This window comes from Saccopteryx bilineata, chromosome 2, assembly GCF_036850765.1.
Source record: "Saccopteryx bilineata isolate mSacBil1 chromosome 2, mSacBil1_pri_phased_curated, whole genome shotgun sequence".
NCBI classification, from domain to species: domain Eukaryota; kingdom Metazoa; phylum Chordata; class Mammalia; order Chiroptera; family Emballonuridae; genus Saccopteryx; species Saccopteryx bilineata.
The window spans coordinates 10,312,824-10,333,174 of NC_089491.1; the positions used below are offsets into that span (position 1 = coordinate 10,312,824).

Sequence of the window (20,351 nt, forward strand, 5' to 3'; positions counted from 1 at the left end):
AGGTCACTGGCTTGAGCCCAAGGTTGCTGGATTGAGCAAGGGGTCACTAGTCTGCTGTAGCCCCCCAATCAAGACACATAAGAGAAAGTAATCAATGAACAAACAATCAGTGAACAATTAAAATGCTGCAATGAAGAATTGATACTTCTCATCTCTCTCTCCCTTCCTGTCTGTCTGACTCTCTCTGTCACTGTAAAAAAAAAAGATAGGAAATCTGGCCTTGGCCATTCGGCTCAGTGCTAGAGCGTTGGCTCGGCATGTGGAAGTCCCAGGTTTGAAGTTCCGGGTTTGATTCCTGGTCAGGGCACACAGGAGAAGCGTCCATCTGCTTCTCTACCCCTCTCCCTCTTGCTTCTCTCTCTCTCTCTCTCTCTTTCTCTCTTCTCCTGCCCTCCTGCAGCCATGGCTCAATTAGAATGAGTTAGGCCTGGGTGCTGAGGATGGCTCCATGGCCTCTCTGTCTTAGGTGCTAAAAAATATCTGGAGCAAGGTCCCCAGATGCACAGACCATCGCCCCCTAGTGGGCTTGTCAGGTCGATCCCTGTTAGGGCACATGTGGGAGTCTGTCTCTACCTCCCTCCTCTCACTAAATAAAAAAAGATCTGAGCCCTGGCCGGTTGGCTCAGTGGTAGAGCGTCGGCCTGGCATGCAGGAGTCCCGGGTTCGATTCCCGGCCAGGGCACACAGGAGAAGTGCCCATCTACTTCTCCACCCCTCCCCCTCCCCTTCCTCTCTGTCTCTCTCTTCCCCTCCCGCAGCCCAGGATCCATTGGAGTAAAGATGGCCCGAACGCTGGGGATGGCTCTGTGGCCTCTGCCTCAGGCGCTAGAGTGGCTCTGGTCACAACATAGCAACCCCCCCCAGATGGGCAGAGCATCGCCCCCTGGTGGGTGCATGCGGGAGTCTGTCTGACTGCCTCCCGTTTCCAGCTTCAGAAAAAAAAAATACAAAAAAAACCAACATGAAAAAAAAAAAAGATTTGAAATCTGAAAGGGATTGTGGATGGGACAGTGTCAGACAACACGCAGGCCTCATGACAACAAACAGGAAACTCTGCCCACTCTGGTACAAATTACAGCAAAACACTTATACAAATACTTTTGGTGGAATTCTCTTTAGGAGGTTTGATGAGTATACCTGAAAAAATACTCCAAATATTATTTGGGCAAAGCATTATATCTAAGAAAAGTGAGTAAAGTCCTGAGATAGGTTCTTTAAAACATCACTATATTGTTTTATTTTTAAAATTGTACTGTAGCAGAGCCTGACCTGTGGTGGCACCGTAGATACAGTGTTGACCTGGAATGTTGAGGTCACTGGTTCAAAACCACCTGATCAAGGCACATACGAGAAGCAACTACTACGAGATGATGCTTCCTGCTCCTCCCCCGTGCCTTTCTCTCTCTCTCTCTCTCCTCTCTCTAAAATCAATAAATAATAATAAAAAAAATTTACAGTAGCAGAAAAAACATTTTAAAAGTATTAATTGCTACTTTATGAAGCTAACCTAAAAAGAATAGTGCTTTTTATCCTGGCAAGATGAGAAAGAAGCCCTGGCCGGTTGGCTCAGTGGTAGAACGTTGGCCTGGCGTGCAGAAGTCCCGGGTTCGATTCCCAGCCAGGGCACACAGGAGAAGCGCCCATCTGCTTCTCCACCCCTCCCACTCTCCTTCCTCTCTGTCTCTCTCTTCCCCTCCCGCAGCCAAGGCTCCATTGGAGCAAAGTTTGCCCGAGCGCTGAGGATGGCTCTGTGGCCTCTGCCTCAGGTGCTAGTATGGCTCTGATTGTGGCAGAGCGATGCCCCAGATGGGCAGAGCATCACCCCCTGGTGGGCATGCCGGGTGGATCCCGGTCGGGTGCATGTGGAGTCTGTCTGACTGTCTCCCCATTTCCAACTTCGGAAAAAAAAAAAAAAAGATGAGAAAGAAGGGGGTAATGAAAGACTATTAAAAAAATATAGGCCACCTGGCTGGATAGCTCAGTTGGTCAGAGCATCATCTGGAAACACAGAGGTTGCCAGTTTGATCCCTGGTCAGGGCACATACAGGAACATATTGATGTTCTGTCTGTCTCCTCTCTCTCTAAAAATCAATAAAATAAACATTAAAAAAAAGAAAAAAAGTATAGGCCAAACGTGGCATATTTATTCTTTGGAACTAACATTAAGCTACATGGAATGACTTAGGGTTTAAAAAACATACAAATAGTAGGTTGTAAACTTTGGGAGGTAATTGCTATAAACATAATCTAAGAATCATCAAAGGGCAGTTTCTGTTTCTGTCAAACAGTATTAGTTCTTATCTTCTTGTCATACGAACCTTAGTTTTAATATTGTAGTAAAAGGTTATATTTTATCTTTTTTTCTTACAGCGGCTATGTGACTACGTTTGTGATCTCCTCTTGGAAGAGTCAAATGTTCAGCCAGTATCGACACCAGTAACAGTGTGTGGAGATATCCACGGACAGGTAAAATTTCATGAGCACATTTTTAGCTTTGTGTTTGTCCACAGTCCATGTGTTTCTACTTGTGCTGTAAAAAAACAAAAAGAAACAAAAAACAACAGCGGGATGGTTGGCTAAATTACCTCAGTCTGTATGACAGGAGTTCTGATTACTGTTACAGTGAATAAAAGCAGAGATCAAGTTATTCATGGAGTTTGTTGAAATTATACTAGCAAAGCAGATAGAATGCAGCACTATTGTTCTGTGGAAAGTGGGAGATATAAAACACAAATGTGGACTGCTCATAGTTACTATGATTAATAGTAGATGCTTTGCTTTTAGGCACTCATTTTCTATTCGTTCTATTCAAGGCTGTCATATTTTGTTGAAAATTTGTCATTTCCTTATTGGGAATGAGCACAAAAGTTCAGAAAGAAAATTGTTGATGCATGATTTCACAGCAAGTTCCTGCTAGAATGGGATGAAAGATTTAATTTATTTAATTTTTTCATCTTTTTTTTTTTTTAAGTGAGGAGAGGAGGCACAGGGAGACTCTTGCATGCACCCAACCAGTGTCCACCCGGCAAGCCCACTAGGGGGTGATGCTCTGCCCATCTGGGCTCTTGCTCCACTGCAACCAGAGCTATCTTTTTAGCACCTGAGGCAGAGGCCATGGAGCCATCCTTAGCGCCCAGGCCCAACTTGTTGTAATCCAGCCCTGGCTGCAGGAAGGGAGGAGAGAAGATAGAGGGAGGGGTGAAGAAGCAGATGGATGCTTCTCCTGTGTACTCTGATCAGGAATTGACCCCGGGACATCCACATGCTGGGTTGACGCTCTTCCACTGAGTCAACCGGTCAGGGCCTAATCTATTTGTTTTTAAAAGTTTCAAGGTAGGAAGAGTACAGCTCATTTTTAGACTCTTATTGTCAGTGTTTATCATAGTTGGAAACTATCTGTGTATTTTTAAAGGTTTTTTTATTTTTGTGACAAAGACAGAGAGTCAGAGGGACAGATAGGGACAGACATATAGGAAGGGAGAGAGATGAGAAGCATCATTTCTTCATTGCATTATCTTAGTTGTTCGTTGATTACTTTCTTATATGTGCCTTGACAGGGGGTGGGGGTGAGGGTTACAGCAGAGCGAGTGACCCCTTGCTCAAGCCAGCGACCTTGGGCTCAGTGCCATTGACCTTTGGGCTTAAGCCAGCGACCATAGGGTCATGTCTATGAGCCCATGCCAAAGCCGGCGACCCATCAGGTCATGTCTGTGAGCCCATGCTCAAGCCAGCGACCCCGTGCTCAAGCTAGCAACCTTGGGGTTTCAAACCTGGGTCCTCTACATCCAGTTCGATGCTCTATCCACTGCGCCACCACCTGGTCAGGCTACAGAGGTTTTTTTATAGAGACATGCAAGGTGAACTGAACACTCATAGCCTGCTTTATGCATACAGTGGAGTTGGGCTATAAGACATATAAACATTGTGAACAGTATAGATTTAAGAATGCTAACAGGACTTGCTGTCTTCTGTACACTTTCCCTGCCTTACATATGACTGCCTAAAGAAGCAGAAATGTGGATAAATTGGTTTGGTTGGGGGCTGCTCAATGAGTCAAGTCCTATTTTGACTACTTAGAGGACTCTTTTCTTCTTGGCTTTTCAAGCTATTCTCTGAATTGTTAAAATTATAATAAATCTGACATCTGAATGTTCTGTTTCTAAGTAGAGGACCCATTATGTTATCTGTGATCTATTAGATTTTAGGAATGGATTTCTTAAAATTTTCATGTAACTTCTCTCCAAAAGTATAATAAACATTTGTATTTTGCTAACGTAAAGAAAGTATTAATATATAGCAGTTTCTTTTTTTTTTTTTTCATTTTTTCTGAAGCTGGAAACGGGGAGAGACAGTCAGACAGACTCCCGCATGCGCCCGACCGGGATCCACCCGGCACGCCCACCAGGGCTACGCTCTGCCCACCAGGGGGCGATAATCTGCCCATCCTGGGCGTCGCCATGTTGCGACCAGAGCCACTCCAGCGCCTGGGGCAGAGGCCACAGAGCCATCCCCAGCCATCTTTGCTCCAATGGAGCCTTGGCTGCGGGAGGGGAAGAGAGAGACAGAGAGGAAAGCGCGGCGGAGGGGTGGAGAAGCAAATGGGCGCTTCTCCTGTGTGCCCTGGCTGGGAATCGAACCCGGGTCCTCCGCATGCTAGGCCGACGCTCTACCGCTGAGCCAACCGGCCAGGGCTATAGCAGTTTTTTAACACAGTACTAAAAGCTAGGATAAACCAAGCATTGATTTCTTCTAATTATAATATTAAAATTAAGGGGTTATCAGCAGCCTTTCAATATATGAATTACAGCATGATTAAAGGTCAGGAGTTAAGAGACTTCACATTATGAAAATTAATTAAAATCATAAAATTGTAATTCTGTATTTATATACCTTCAGCTAAATGTACAATTCTTGCTAACATTTATCTTGTGTTTGGAGGTTAGCAAAGTGCTTTTTTCATTTATTCCATGTGACATTTTTTTCAGGAGTCCTATAAGATTGGATCATTTTGTAGAGAAGGAAACTGAGACTGACAGATTGAATAGTTAGCCCAAACTCTCATGGATATTAAGGGATGAAGCAGAAATTTGAAACTCATTTGGATGCCTAGTAGCCCATGTTAATTTAAGGCTACCACCAGAGCCTGACCAGGCGGTGGCGCAGTGAATAGAGCGTGGGACTGGAATGCGGAGGACCCAGGTTCGAGACCCCGAGGTCGCCAGCTTGAGCGCGGGTTCATCTGGTTTGAGCAAAGCTCACCAGCTTGGACCCAAGGTCGCTGGCTTGAGCAAGGGGTTACTTGGTCTTCTGAAGGCCCGTGGTCAAGGCACATATGAGAAAGCAATCAATGAACAACTAAGGTGTCGCAACAAAAAACTGATGATTGATGCTTCTCATCTCTCTCCGTCTGTCCCTACCTATCCCTCTCTCTGACTCTCTCTCTGTCTCTGTTAAAAAAAAAAAAAAAAGACTACCACCAGATTGAACATTGTTTCTCTTGTACTTGACCCTTTAAAACAATTGCTAATCAAATGCATAGGACTTATGGAGCTACTCACCGTCTGCTGACTGAGTAAACTAAATGTAAGAAGTGTCCTTTGGGACTTGTACAGTTGTCTTTCCCTTGAGCCAGTTCTGGAATTGTAGGATTGAATATGAGTATAAATAAACATGCTGGCAAGCATTTACAGCTGTCCTTCAGTATTCTCAGGAGATTGGCTCAGGACCTCCCACAGATACCAAAACCTGGGGATGCTCAAGTCTCTTACATAAAATGGCATAGTGTTTGTATATAATCTATGCATATCCTCCCCCATATGCCTTAAATCTAGGTGAAATAGATGCTTAATAGGATGTAAATACTATACAAATATTTATTTAGGGAATAATGACAAAAAAAATCTGTTCATGTTTAGTTCAGATACAGTCATCATTGGCCTAACTACATGGTACAAGTCAGCAGGAACAAACATTCTTTCCATACTCCCAAATATATATTGTTGGTTGAATGGGAATGAGTCTGCAATGCAATATCCGGAATCCACAGATGTGTATGACAAACTACCATGCCAAGAAGCATTGAAGTAGTGTAATCTAGCGAGGAGATGGTAGACTTCAGTGTTAAACAGAGCTTCGTTTAAGTCCTGATTGGCTATGTATCAGCTGTATAAGAAGCCACTTCAGCTAGCTCATATGTTCTTTAAATAAGGCCTGTTGATACCTGAGGTCCCCAAGGTGTTAACCAGTTGAGGGTAAAACTTCTGGTGCCTCAGCACAGATCAGGGGAGTAGCACCAGACTACGCTAGTTGTCGTTGGTCCTCACCCGCATACAAGCACAGTGAAATAAAATGCCACTATCACTTAAGATTGTCCTTCATGAAACATCAATATGAATTGTAATTTTCAACCCTGAGTAGGTAGGTCTTTTGAGTATGATGAACTAGGAACTCTGCATAAAGCACATCAGGTGCATACCAAAAGCAGATGGTTTGCTAAAGGTTTGTGCAGCTCTTTGCATTACAAGCTAAGTAGCCCCTTTTTGTTATGGGATGCTATTTTTACTTGAGAGAATGAATGGCTAGCTATGGGTATTGGGCAGCCATTTTTGCAGAAGTGAAGAAAGTGAGCCATTCATTTCCGGAATAGAGTTGACAGTATTTTTTTTTTAATTCATTTTAGAGAGGAGAAGGAGAGACAGAGAGAGAGAGAGAGAGGAGAGACAGAGAGAAGGGGGGAGGAGCTGGAAGCATCAACTCCCATATGTGCCTTGACCAGGCAAGCCCAGGGTTTCGAACCGGCGACCTCAGCATTTCCAGGTCGACGCTTTATCCACTGCGCCACCACAGGTCAGGCTAGACAGTATTTTTTGCCAGTGCCAAAATTTGTTTTCAAATGAAAAATTGGAATTTTAGGAAATTTGAGTTGACCACCGTGGGGCTAACAGTTTCAAATACTTAAAGACTATTTTGATAAGAGTGGTAATATTAATGTATTAGTGAACATGTTGATGATGTGTAATGTATGTCATTTCCATTTTCCAAATGACTAATATGTTACCCACTCAAAGTGTTACTTCAGTCTGTCCAAGTATAAGACCACTTTCCAAGTTTTGTTATATTAAAAAAAGAATATGCACAGTTATCACTAAAAGTAATTAAAACTACTTTTTCCTTATGTAATATATATCTTGTGAAAACTGGATTTTCTTCATATACTTGAATCGGTCTGTCCCAACAAATTGAATTCAGAGGCAAGGTATGAGTCCAGCTTTGCTGTGTTTAGCCAAACATAAAAGAAATTTACAAAAATGTAAACAGCACTACTCTTCTCATTAAGTTTGTTTGTTTCTCATTAAAAGTAATTGTGTTTTACTAGTTTTAATGATTTGTTGATTTTTAAAATGAATTTTAAAAAATGACCCACTTTAATTTGTAATATGATAAATACTGGTTGATATAATTTATAGAAACAAAAGCTTTTTGGGACCCCTAATTTTTTTTTTTGTTGTTGACAGAGAGAGAGACAGGGGGACAGATAGGGACAGGCAGGCAGGAAGGCAGGAAGGGAGAGAGATGAGAAGCATTAATTCTTCATTGCGCTTCCTTAGTTATTTATTGATTGCTTTCTCATATGTGCCTTGACAGGGGTGGAGGGGCTACAGCAGAGCGAGTGACCCCTTGCTCAAGCCAGCGACCATGGGGTCATGTCTATGAACTCACACTCAAGCCAGCGACCATGGGTTCATGTCTATGAATTCACGCTTAAGCCAGAGACCCCGCTCTCAAGCTGGTGAGCCCCTGCTCAAGCCGGATGAGCCTACGCTAAAGCCAGTGACCTTGACGGTTTTTTTTGTTTGTTTTTTTGTATTTTTCTGAAGCTGAAAACGGGAGGCAGTCTGACAGACTCCTGCATGCTCCCCTACTGGGATCCACCCAGCATGCCCACCAGGGGGCAGTGCTCTGCCCATCTGGGGCGTTGCTCTGTTACAACCAGAGACATTCTAGCGCCTGAGGCAGAAGCCACAGAGCCATCCCCAGTGCCCGGGCAAACTTTGCTTCAATGGAGCCTTGGCTGAAGGAGGGGAAGAGAGAGACAGAGAGGAAGGAGAGGGGGAGGGCTGGAGAAGCAGATGGGCAATTCTCCTGTGTGCCCTGGCTGGGAATCAAACCCGGGAATTGAACCCGGGACTCTTGCACGCCAGGCCGACGCTCTACCACTGAGCCAACCGGCCAGGGCCGACCTTGACGTTTTGAACCTGGGTCCTTTGCATCCCAGTCTGATTGCTCTATCCATTGTGCCCCTACCTGGTCAGGCAGAATCTCTAATTTCTTTTAATTAATTTATTTTTTTAAATAAATAAATTTTTATTTTAATGAGGTGACATCAATAAATCAGGGCAGAATCTCTAATTTTTAAAACTATGAATTGGTTCTGAAATCAAAAGGTATAAAAACTACTGAGCTTGCCTCTAATGATGCAATAAAATCCACTTCTCAGGATTGTTTTGTTTTGTTTTTTTTAATTTTAATTTTTCGTATTTTTCTGAAGTTGTAAACAGGGAGGCAGTCAGACGGACTCCCGCATGCGTCCAACCGGGATCCACCTGGCATGCCCACCAGGGGGCGATGCTCTGCCCATCTGGGGCTTCGCTCTGTTGCAACCAGAGCCATTCCAGTGCCTGAGGCAGAGGCCATAGAGCCATCCTCAGCGCCCGGGCCAACCCTGCTCCAGTGGAGCACTGGCTGCAGGAGGGGAAGAGAGAGACAGAGAGGAAGGAGAGGGGAAGGGGTGGAGAAGCAGATGGGCGCTTCTCCTGTGTGCCCTGGCCAAGAATTGAACCTGGAACTTCTGCACGCCAGGCCAACGCTCTACCACTGAGCCATCCGGCCAGGGCTAAAGGATTGGTTTTGTTTTAAAATGAGAACATTTACAAAGTGTCTGTGATATCAAAAACATACAATAGATAGTAGAAATTATTTGTGAAATGATGAGATAGGCTTCCAGTAATGTAGGATAGGGTTAATTGTCTACACATGTTGGTAAATGTTTATTTTATCAAATAATTTTGGAAAAAACTTCCAATATGAAGTAGGAACTATGTGTCCCTGAGCAGAATATTTGATTGTCTATTAAATGTACATAGAGTACGTGGAATCTTGCAAAGTTTTTATTCAAGAACATATTTCTGGCCTGACCAGGTGGTGGCGCAGTGGATAGAGCATTGGACTGGGATGCGGAGAACCCAGATTCAAGAGCCTGAGTGTGAGCTTGGGCTCATCTGTTTTGAGAAAAGCTCACCAACTTGGACCCAAGGTCGCTGGCTTGAGCAAGGGGTTGCTCGGTCTGCTGAAGGCCCACTGTCAAGGCACATATGAATAACTAAGGTGTTACAACAAAAAACTGATGATTGATGCTTCTCATCTCTCTCTGTTCCTGTCTGTCTGTCCCTATCTATCCCTCTCTCTGACTCTCTCTCTGTCTGTATTAAAAAAAAAAAAAAGAACATATTTCTGTAAACATCAGTGGAAAAGTTTAAGTTCACTTCTTTACTATACTTTTATGAAAGCAACCGTATTATAAAACTTTTTAGGCCTTACCTGTGGTGGCGCAGTGGGATAAAGCGTCAACCAGGAAATGCTGAGGTCGCCGGTTTGAAACCCTGGCTTGCCTGGTCAAGACACATATGAGAGTTGGTGCTTCCATCTCCTCCCCCCTTCTCTCTCTCTGTCTCTCCTCTCTCTCTGTCTCTCTCTCTCCCTCTTCTCTCTAAAATGAATAAATTAAAATATATATATTAAAAAAAAGAAAAAAACAGAAAAATCTTAAATTATAAAAAAACACACAAAACTTTTTAATGTTGCCTTCCTGACTTTGTGTGTATACATAGCTTTTACATAGTAAATTGTATAGTTTATATATAGGTATAGTTTTGTGTTTCATTCTTTTCCCAAATCATTTTTTTATTTTGCTACATAGTTTCCATTATAATTATGCATGACCACATAAGGTCCTGGTCCTTGAGTTGATAGATTATACTTTATTAAAATATTTTCTAATATTAGTGATGAAGCTTTTTTATTTTATCCTTTTTTTTTAAAGTGAGAGTAGGGGAATTAGACAGACTCCCACATGCACCCCAGCTGGGATCTACCCAGCAACCCCATACAGGGCTGATGGTCTGTCCATCCAGGGCCAGTGCTGGCAACTGAACTATATTTAGTGCCTGAGGCAGAGGCTCCTGGGAGCCATCCTCAGAGCCCAGGGCCAGCGTGCTTTAATCAATCGAGCCATGCTGTGAGAGGAGGAAAGAGAGAGGGAGGGATAGAGTGAGAGAAACTGATGGGTGCTTCTCCTGTGTGCCCTGACCAGGAATCAAATCTGGGACTTCTCCATGCTGGGTGGACACTCTACCACTGAGCCCACCAGCCAGGGCTTTTTTTGCTTTATTTTTGATCTTATTGAAATAGATGCTGAATATGTGATGGCATGGTTAGGTTAGCTCAGTGGTTGGCAAACCACGGCTTGCGAGCCATATGAGGCTCTCTGGCCCCTTGAGTGTGGCTCTTTCACAAAATACCATGTGTGGGTGCTACCTTGATAAGGAATGTACCTACCTATATAGTTTAAGTTTAAAAAATTTGGCTCTCAAAAGAAATTTCAATCGTTGTACTGTTGATATATGGCTCTGTTGACTAATGAGTTTGCCGACCACTGGGTTAGCTTTATTGACAAGTTAGATAACTGAAAAGTTAAGTGATTTCAAATTCTTGAGTGATAGGGGAGGAGATATATGAAAGAAATTTGAGAGGGAGGCCTATACCATTAATAATGTAGGAATGATTTTAATGGTAACTGGTAGCTTTATTTTAATAATTTATTCTAAAAGGCTTGGGATCTGTTTGCTTGGCAGTTTTGCTTACACTTTTTTCTTTTTATTAATATAAATATATGAAGTCATCTTAATTAACTGCTTCTTTACACATTTTGCTCTGTTTTATAATTTTACTCCTTCATAGGGATATGTAATCAACATATATTGCCTTTCTTTTATAGTTTTATGACCTTTGTGAACTATTCAGAACTGGAGGTCAGGTTCCTGACACAAACTACATATTTATGGTATGTATACACCAGTGATATGAAGTACTTATTTAAATAGGAACAGATTGGTCTTGTTACATGTAAATTACATAATAATTTCATTGCCTTATGATAATCACTATTTAAACATCTGAAAAGGTATTTCTCTATACTTTTCTAAATATTTTCATGTCCTCTAGTTGAAAATAATTGCTTTAGTAAACTGCTGTATACATAGGACTGGGTTGTAGCCCTCAGTAGTAGTTGGGCCGAAAAATGTCCCAGGACCACTGGTTGAAGGCATAAATCTTTAATTTACTCTGATTTTACCAGTCTGTTTTGAGCATTTATTTTATCTGTTATTAATCTGTGGAATGATGAATATCACACATACACTTTTTCTGTTAAGAGGCATATTTATTTACTTTTCTTTCTGATTGTAATGTTATTTCACTTTTTTTTAATCCGTTGTCATATTTCTTCCTTGTGAAAGTTTCTAGGTCGCTTTCCTATTAATCTTTAGCTGTTTTCCTATTGGTCTAATACTGGCCCAAGTAAAACATTAATGGACATGTCATCATATGTCATTGTTAAACACAAAGCTGAACTTGGACCACTGTTATAATGATGGTATTTGTCTAAAAAAAACCCAACTGTTTTCTTCAAGTTGGCAGCTCTTCTGATATAGTTCAAATTATTTTTCAAATTTATTTAAAATTTTTGATTTACACATTATCTTCTTGAAACATCTGTTAATGTAGGTAAGAGAATTGAAAAAATGGTGGTTTTGCAGGGAAAAATAGTTGAGAGAGTTGTACTGCAGGCACCTATAGGCCTCCTGAATCATAGACCAGCACACTTAGTAAAAACAACCTGTTTACTTCCATTTGAATTTTTTTTTTTTTTTTTTTTTTAAATTCAGTGAGAGGAGGAGAGGAAGAGAAACAGACTCCTGCATGTGCTGGGCCTGGGATCACCCAGGAAGCCCACTACAGGGTGATGCTCTGTTGCTCAGCAACTGAGTTCTTAGCTCCTGAGGCAGAGGCATGGAGCCATCCTCAGCGCCCAGCCATGGCTGCAGGAGAGGGAGGGAGGGAGGGAGAGAGGGAGGGAGGGAGGGGGAGAGAGAGAGAGAGAGAGAGAGAGAGAGAGAGAGAGAGAGAGAGAGAGAAAAGCGAGAGAGGGAGGGGTGGGGAAGCAGATGTGTGCTTCTCATATGTGCCCTGACTGGTAATTGAACCTCAGACATCTATACACCAGGCAGACACTCTACTACTGAGCCACCCGGCCAGGGCCCAATTTGAAATTTTAAAATTTATTTTTTTCTTATAGCAATATTTTTTATTTTAAATTTATTTATTGATTTTAGAGAGAAAGGAAAGGAAAGAGAGAGACAGGAACATCAATCTGCTCTTGTATGTGCCCTGACTGGGATTGAACAGGCTACCTTTGCATATCGGAACAATGCTCTAATCAACTGAGCTGTATGGCCTGGGCCATTTGAATTTTTTGTTATTACTCAATTTCCAAATAAATCAATTTGTAACTCTTCATTTTTGTTATTTTGGGCTGTGTCTCTGAGTTTGTACATTTTGGTCAATTTAAAAAAAATTGTCATTGTTTGTAACTGTAAACTTTTACTTTACAGGGTGATTTTGTAGACAGAGGATACTATAGTTTGGAGACCTTCACTTACCTTCTTGCACTAAAGGCTAAATGGCCTGATCGTATCACACTTTTGCGAGGAAATCATGAGAGTAGACAGATAACTCAAGTGTATGGATTTTATGGTAAGACCTTCTGTTTCTCTGATTCTGAATATTGTTTTACGTTCCTCTTTGGTGAGAAAAAAACCACACAAGTCATACATATGCTTTATAGTAAAATTAGAAAATACAAATAGTCTTTTTCTACTTTCTCAGCCTCTAACTTCCTCTCTTCCCCTAATCAATGGAAACTTACCATGGAGAGAGAACCATTCTTAACTTTGTTGTGTATATGTTTCTAGATCAGTGCTGCAAAGTGTAGTCTTCAGTTTTTCTCATTGGAATCATCTGGGATGGTTGTTAAAAATGCAGATCACTGGGCCCCTCTGCAGGTCTTTTGCGGTGGAACCCTTGAGTCTACTGAAGGTGAATGTTCTGCACACTCAAGATTGAGAAGATGAGTGAGTGTGTTGTAGATATATGTGTGTGCACATATACACCACACTAAAGTGGGATCACATCTGCTTTTAGCATTTAATATTGTGACCTGCCTTTTTCCTTCATTAATATTCTTTTTATAGCTGCATTGTATTATACTTTATGGATTTAACCAGTCCCTTTAACATTGGATATTGGAATTATTTTTAAAATTTTTCCATTGATTTGAGAGAGAAAGAGAGAGGAAGGGGGGGTATAGAGAGAAGTGAACTCTTTGTTTCACTTAGTTGTTTCATTAATTGTGTACTCATTGGTTTTTTCTTATAAATAACCTGAGTTGAGCCCTCAACCTTTGGTGTGCCAGGTTGACGCTTTATCTTACTGAGGCATCCAGCCAAGACCTGGAGTTATTTTTAAGTTGCTGTTATACATATTGCTGAATGAATATCCTTTTTACATATACTATATAAAAAAATCTGTGTGCTTGCTCCAGAGAATCCCAGGACCTCAGGGATTAGACCAGAACTCAGCCATTAAAAGCAAAATAACTGCATTTATAGAACTTATAAGGTTGAAGGTAATTTTTAAAAAATTTTTCCATTGATTAGAGATTGAAGAGAGAGAGAAATAGAGGGAAAGGGGGAGAGAGAGAGAGGGAGAGAGAGAACCATCAACTCATTGTTCCACTTCTCATTTAGTTATGTACTCATTGGTTGCTTCACGGGGAGTGAACCCGTGACCTCGGCACACCGGGATGGCGCTCTGTCCACTAATCCACCCACCTAGGGCTATGTGGTTGAAAGTTTTAATAAACAAGTTATTTGAAGGAGGTAAACAGACTTGTTGAGATTTTTAATGTGAATTTTCCCTAAGTACAATTAAGGCAGATATTGTGAGATTTAAAAATAATTTTATAACTGTTTAGTTTTAGATTTTATATTTTTATTATCTTGTTATTATAAAGATAAGCTGAACTGTCTTACTAGTTTAAGCTGAATTTTTGTTGTCCTACTATTTGATGTATTCCTTATTTTTATCAGCAGACTCAGAACTTTATTACTGAGAACTTTCTTGTCTCTTTTATAGATGAGTGCCAAACCAAATATGGAAATGCTAATGCCTGGAGATACTGTACCAAAGTTTTCGACATGCTCACAGTAGCAGCTGTAAGTTTATATAAATTGTTTTTAAACCCTCAAGTATTTTCTTGCCAATGTGCGTTTTGCATATTTTTATCTATTTGCCATCTTATTTATATTGATGTTATTAGGATTCATTGATGAATTGAGATGTGACTGAGTTTATAATTACATGTTCAACTCTTTGTTATCTTTGTTGTTAGTTAATAGATGAGCAGATTTTGTGTGTTCATGGTGGTTTATCTCCTGATATCAAAACACTGGATCAAATTCGAACCATTGAACGGAATCAGGAAATTCCTCATAAAGGAGCATTTTGTGATCTGGTTTGGTCAGATCCTGAAGATGTGGATACTTGGGCTATCAGTCCCCGAGGAGCAGGTTGGCTTTTTGGCGCAAAGGTCACAAATGAGGTAAAGCCAACATTTTCGGACAAGTTGTTTGTTGCTTGCTAATGGACTACATAGAGAAGTATCGTGGCTCTAGATAACAAACTTCTAGTCTAGTTTACTCAAACTGTGGTGGTTATTTCTCACCTGTTATCATATGTGTATTTCCTTAATGGTTAGGTGAGATGACATGATGAAAGCACCTCCTTCAGCATCTACTTGGTAATATATGTAAAATAAGTGTTCCTTTTCTTACAGATATTGTAATTAAGTAATGAGATTAAGCAAGGGCAAGATAAACAACTTAAAATTTTTTTAATATGCTTGTTTTTAATTGAGATACAGTTAACATATAACATTGTATTAGTTTTAAGTGTATAACGTAATGACTTGATATATGTATACATTGTGAATAGGTAACTTTTCTTTTTAATGAGTGAGTGAGGGACAGACAGGGACAGTCAGGAAGGGAGAGAGATGAGAAGCATCAACTCTTAGTAGCAGCACCTTAGTTGTTCATTGATTGTTTTCTTTTATGTGCCTTAACTGTGGTGGTGGGGCTCCAGCCAAGGCAGTGACCCCTTGCTTAAACCAGTGACCTTGGACTCAAGCCAGCAACTATGGGGTCATGTCTATGATCCCACATTCAGGCTGGCGAGCCCGCGCTCAAGCTGGTGAACCTGCGCTCAAGCTGGTAACCTTGGGGTTTTGAACCTGGGTCCTCAGCATTCCATGTTGCTGCTCTATGCGCTGTTTCAGTGCCTGGTCAGGCGGCAATTTTTTTTTAAATTTATTGATTTTAGCCTGACCAGGCAGTGGTGCAGTGGATAGAGCGTCAGACTGGGATGTGGAAGACACAAGTTTGAGACCCCGAGGTCACCAGCTTGAGTGAGGGCTCATCTGGTTTGAGCAAAAGCTCACCAGCTTGGACCCAAGGTCGCTGGCTTGAGCAAGGGGTTACTCGGTCTGCTGAAGGCCCACAGCCAAAGCATGTATGAGAAAGCAATCAATGAACAACTAAGGTGTTGCAACGCGCAACAAAAAACTAATGATTGATGCTTCTCATCTCTCCGTTCCTGTCTGTCTGTCTGTCCCTGTCTATCCCTCTCTCTCTTTCTCTGTCTCTGTAAAAAAAAAAAAATAATAAAAAAATTATTGATTTTAGATAGAGAGGAAGGGGAGGGGGGAGAGAGAGACAGACAGACAGACAGACAGGAAACAGGAACATAGACCTGTTCCTGTACGTGCTCCGACCGGGGATCGAACCAGTAACCTCTGCAATTCAGGACGAAGCTGTAACTGAGCCATCCAGCTAGGATGTGAATAGGCAACTTTTTGAGGTTCAACTGTTTTTACACACACATGCACACATAGATGAATTATATTGAGAGATAATCCAGCATGGAGTCAGAGAGCTAGGTTCAAAATAACTTATCTATCCTGTCTGAATCTGTTTCCTTAAATTGTAAAAGAAGGATAATAAATCTCTGTTAGAATTTTTGCAAGAACCATACTAAACCCTCAGTAAATGATAGATGTCGTGGCAATATATTTATTTTTAAATCCTAAAAATGACTTTTTTATATGTTAGTACTTTAGAATGCTTTTCTTCCAGAAATTTTTAATTATGTGACTGTATGATTTCTACAATTCTTTAATAGGCTTAGGCCACAGTGATTCTATAGCCTATAACTTATATTGTAAATACTGTATTGAGTAACAGGATTTATACATTTTCTTGTATATGGAGGTTGGTTTAAAAAATATACTGGATACTTAACAAAACCTTTTTAAATTGCAGTTTGTTCATATCAACAACTTAAAACTCATCTGCAGAGCACACCAACTAGTGCACGAAGGCTATAAGTTTATGTTTGATGAGAAGCTGGTAACAGTATGGTCTGCTCCTAATTACTGCTATCGTTGTGGAAATATTGCTTCAATCATGGTCTTCAAAGATGTAAATACAAGAGAACCAAAGTTATTCCGGGCAGTTCCAGATTCAGAACGTGTTATTCCTCCCAGAACGACGACGCCGTATTTCCTTTGAGGCCTTCGTCCGTCCTGCTGACTGGTCACATTTTTCTGCCCTCTTCTTATCCCGACTTTCGTGTATTACCCTCCATAATATACTTTTTATTGAGCACTTTGCTGCTGAAATGCTGCCTCTTGCCTTTTTTTTTATTTTAAATTATCTAAATTTATTGTTTGTTATGGTGTCTATAGCAGTGTTTTTCTATCAGTTTTCTCCCCCATCCCACACCTACCTTGGACTCATCTGAGAAGACTTGAGAAATGTCTTAATACTCATAGTGCTGCATGTAGCTCTTGCTTATTACTGGTCGGAGGGAAACAAGATGTGTTTCCTTTTTAAAAAAAGCCAATTGACAGAACAGACTACACTGAAATCCTTCTCCTTTTGTATCATTCAGCCTTTTGTTTTAGTTTGGTAAGTTTTAAGGAATTTCAGCAGCAAAGTTGTTATTCAGTGGGCACGATGGACTGCAGATGCCTTGAGTTATGTATACTTGTCCCAGCTGTAAACTTCATTGTCCTTTGTTGGATGATATTTTAAATGGATATAAAATAAATTGGTCTAAAGGGCTGCCCTCCTTGTTGTGTTTTTAAATTTCAGTTAAAAAAAAACTGCTACAGCTTATGACTTTGTACATTAAGATAATTGTATTGATCTTTTTTCAGATTCCTTGTATTTTTTAATAAAGTAATCTTAAATAAAATCCAGATAGGTTAAAGTGTTAGAAATTTTAAACAGCTTACATTGTTAGCTTAAAATTATTTTTTTTCTTTTTTCCTAGTCAGAGTTCTTGACCCTTTGGTTATTGAGTTTAAAACTTCAGCTGAAATTCAGTACTATTTATTTAAGAAAAAAATCACTAAACTGTGCCTAAAAACGTAACTGCCATATTAATGTTTTGGTTTATAACCTCTGTAGTAATAGAAAAACATTGAATACTTGTAATGCTGATGTGTTCATTTGATACCAGTTGAGTAGAATGTGATCAATCCAGTTTACAATCTATTATGAATATCATTAAGTAAAATTTATGTACTTTTCAATAGGAATCATTCTCTTGTTGTAACACTTGACCTTAACTTTTAGAAAGTGTTCATTTTTTAATTGCAACTGGAAAGGTTGAAAAGTCAGCACTCTCTTGTATTTGTGAACTGTAATCTGAAGCAGGCTTAAAAAGTAGAAAAAAACAAATTGTCTTTTTTTGTAAAGGTCTGTGATACCATGTTTTGGCTTTGTTTAAGTAATTTGAAAATCCAAAGGGTTGTGATGATCAGTTCTTGATATGCAATGTCCACTTAATAAGGACAAGTGTTCCAGTGTCTCTTATGACTGTAGTCATAAATGATGTTGGAATTTAACATTTTGTGAAATAGTCGGTATCCTTTTACTACTATAATTAATTTTTGTCATTCCAGGAAATCTTTGTGAAGCCAGCCAATTAATAAAGCACTTTAGTATCTGTTCAGGTAGTTTTGAAAACCAACTTTTCCCCTTCAGGATAAGAACTTCCAGGTTACTGAAAATGCAATAAAAATCTTTATAGTCCATGCTTCTTGGCACATAATTTTTCATCAGGGTTTTCTTTATTAAATGAGCACAACACTTTTGATGATTTTCCCAACTGCCCAGCTCCTTGTGCAGTTTTTAATTGTATATAGCTATCTGAAAGACGTGGCTAAGACGTTTGCTGCACACACTTGAACTGTTGGCTCAGTAGCTTTGTGTCATGGCCCTGACCCCAGTGTAATTCAAGGGGAAAGGTATTGATCTTACAGGGATATGTAGCTATGTATTTTACTAATTGTTAAACACTGGAAATTAATGATGCAGATGACTTGGTGTGGTCTTGAAACAGCTCTCTGCAGTATTTTTTTGTTGTTACCATAAGTTGTGTTTAAGTGCTTGTTCTCTGCTTTTAAGTTGTACCAATAAAACCAGTAACTCTGAGCCCTCTCTTCCCATTTGACACTCCCTAGCTTAGATTGGTGTAGTTGTTTTAGTCATCCCTGTAATGTGACTTTTATTTTTAAGTTGTGGTATACTGCATTTGTTTGTCACTAGTTGGGCATGTGCCAATAATATTCTGTCCATTCCTTAACTGCCATCTCTGCTCTGCCTGATTTTTTTCCTCCAACTGAAGAATGGCTTTTGCATGTAAAGGGAAGAGAGAGTGAATGTATTGGACTTTGTAAGCCTAAAAGGAATATTTGGATTCCTCTACTAAATAAGGGCTATGTACTATATAGAGTAATCATGTGGTAGAAGATACTTGCAAGTCATAGGTTTGTAGGTAGGAGATCTGTTACTCCCTGTATCTAGGCTGAATGTAAAATCCCTTATGTTGTATTAATGGGGGTAATAACTATTTTTATTTGCCTATGATATACTTGGTTTCTAATAAAGTATCCTAGGCTCTAGTGAGAACTGTCTACTTTAATTGCCAATCATTCCCTTTTCTTACTTGCCTGATATACTTACTCTTGGCTAGTTTTTTATAGATTAATGCTTTTTTCTGAAATATCTCACCACTTTAAATGTGTTAATTTGGGTGTGATCCTTAAAAGCCTGGATCAAGAGCATATCTAATATGCAACCTGCATCAGCTCCTACTCCATCTGGATGTCTAGAACTATTGGAAGATTTTTGACGTCTTAAATCCTGGGTTTTGCTTTTGAAATAAGGTTTGAAATATTGTTCATTACATTAAAATCTGTGTGTTTTGCTTTGTAAGCTCAGCTCCAGGTTTTGGAAAATGCCTGTATTATGAAAGCAAATCTAAACTCTTTCTGAGCCTCTTTCATTGTGAGAAATAGAATTGCTTTTTATCAGCCTCCAGAAAATTGTGTACCTGGAGTTGAAAAGATTTAACAGCAAGAATCCAGATTTTTAAATGTAATTGTTTTTTTAACTGCTAATGTTTGTAAAGCACCTTCAGTTCTTTGGATGAAAGGTGCTATATTCTCTCAGTGTAAATTAATAAAAATATTATAGGAAGTTTGTCAGAAAATTTTATCTAATGCATAGTCTATAGTATGTCCCAACAAGAAGTTAGCATTTTATATAACAGTTTAAATTAAAAATGCTTATTCCTTCACTTGATTGCTTGACTAGTAAGCAGAAGTGAAACTTTCTTACTGCACATTTGACTGAGCTAAGGGTTCCATTCTTGAAAGCCATTATCCATTGTTATGTCCTAGGTGCCTAGGACCATGCTTCATGAGATTGTTACAACTCATTCAGTGATATTTACAGTGTGCAGTCCTGCTGAGAAAATAGACAGTGGTAAAACTCCAAAAAGAAGCATTTGGAAGGTCCCCTTGCGTGATGCCAAACACATTGGGTGCTTGGGGCAGGTTGTTTCCTTATTCCCCTCTTAATTAGTTTTCTATTTCCTTGTCAATCAATTGGTGAATATGTGCCTTTCTTACTCTCAGGAAAGTATGCTTATGCTGGCTTGAATTATTCAATTGTTTTCTTAATTCAAAAATGCATGAAAATTATGAGGATTTTTTTGTGTGTGTCAACAAAAATATATAAGTATATTCTACTTACTCCCTGAGCACT

At 39.9% G+C, this 20,351-nt stretch overlaps 1 protein-coding gene across 1 annotated transcript in view; it reads left to right on the forward strand.

Annotated features, from left to right (window-relative positions):
• PPP6C (protein phosphatase 6 catalytic subunit) overlaps positions 1-18,946 on the forward strand; it is a 32,602-nt gene extending 13,656 nt beyond the window's left edge. Inside the window, exons 2-7 of the mRNA XM_066256230.1 lie at positions 2,371-2,466; positions 11,054-11,119; positions 12,729-12,870; positions 14,311-14,390; positions 14,567-14,776; positions 16,554-18,946. Of these exons, the coding sequence (XP_066112327.1) occupies positions 2,371-2,466; positions 11,054-11,119; positions 12,729-12,870; positions 14,311-14,390; positions 14,567-14,776; positions 16,554-16,802 (843 nt within the window). The 3' untranslated portion in view covers positions 16,803-18,946. The remainder of the gene's footprint in view (positions 1-2,370; positions 2,467-11,053; positions 11,120-12,728; positions 12,871-14,310; positions 14,391-14,566; positions 14,777-16,553) is intronic.
• Positions 18,947-20,351: the final 1,405 nt, after the last annotated feature.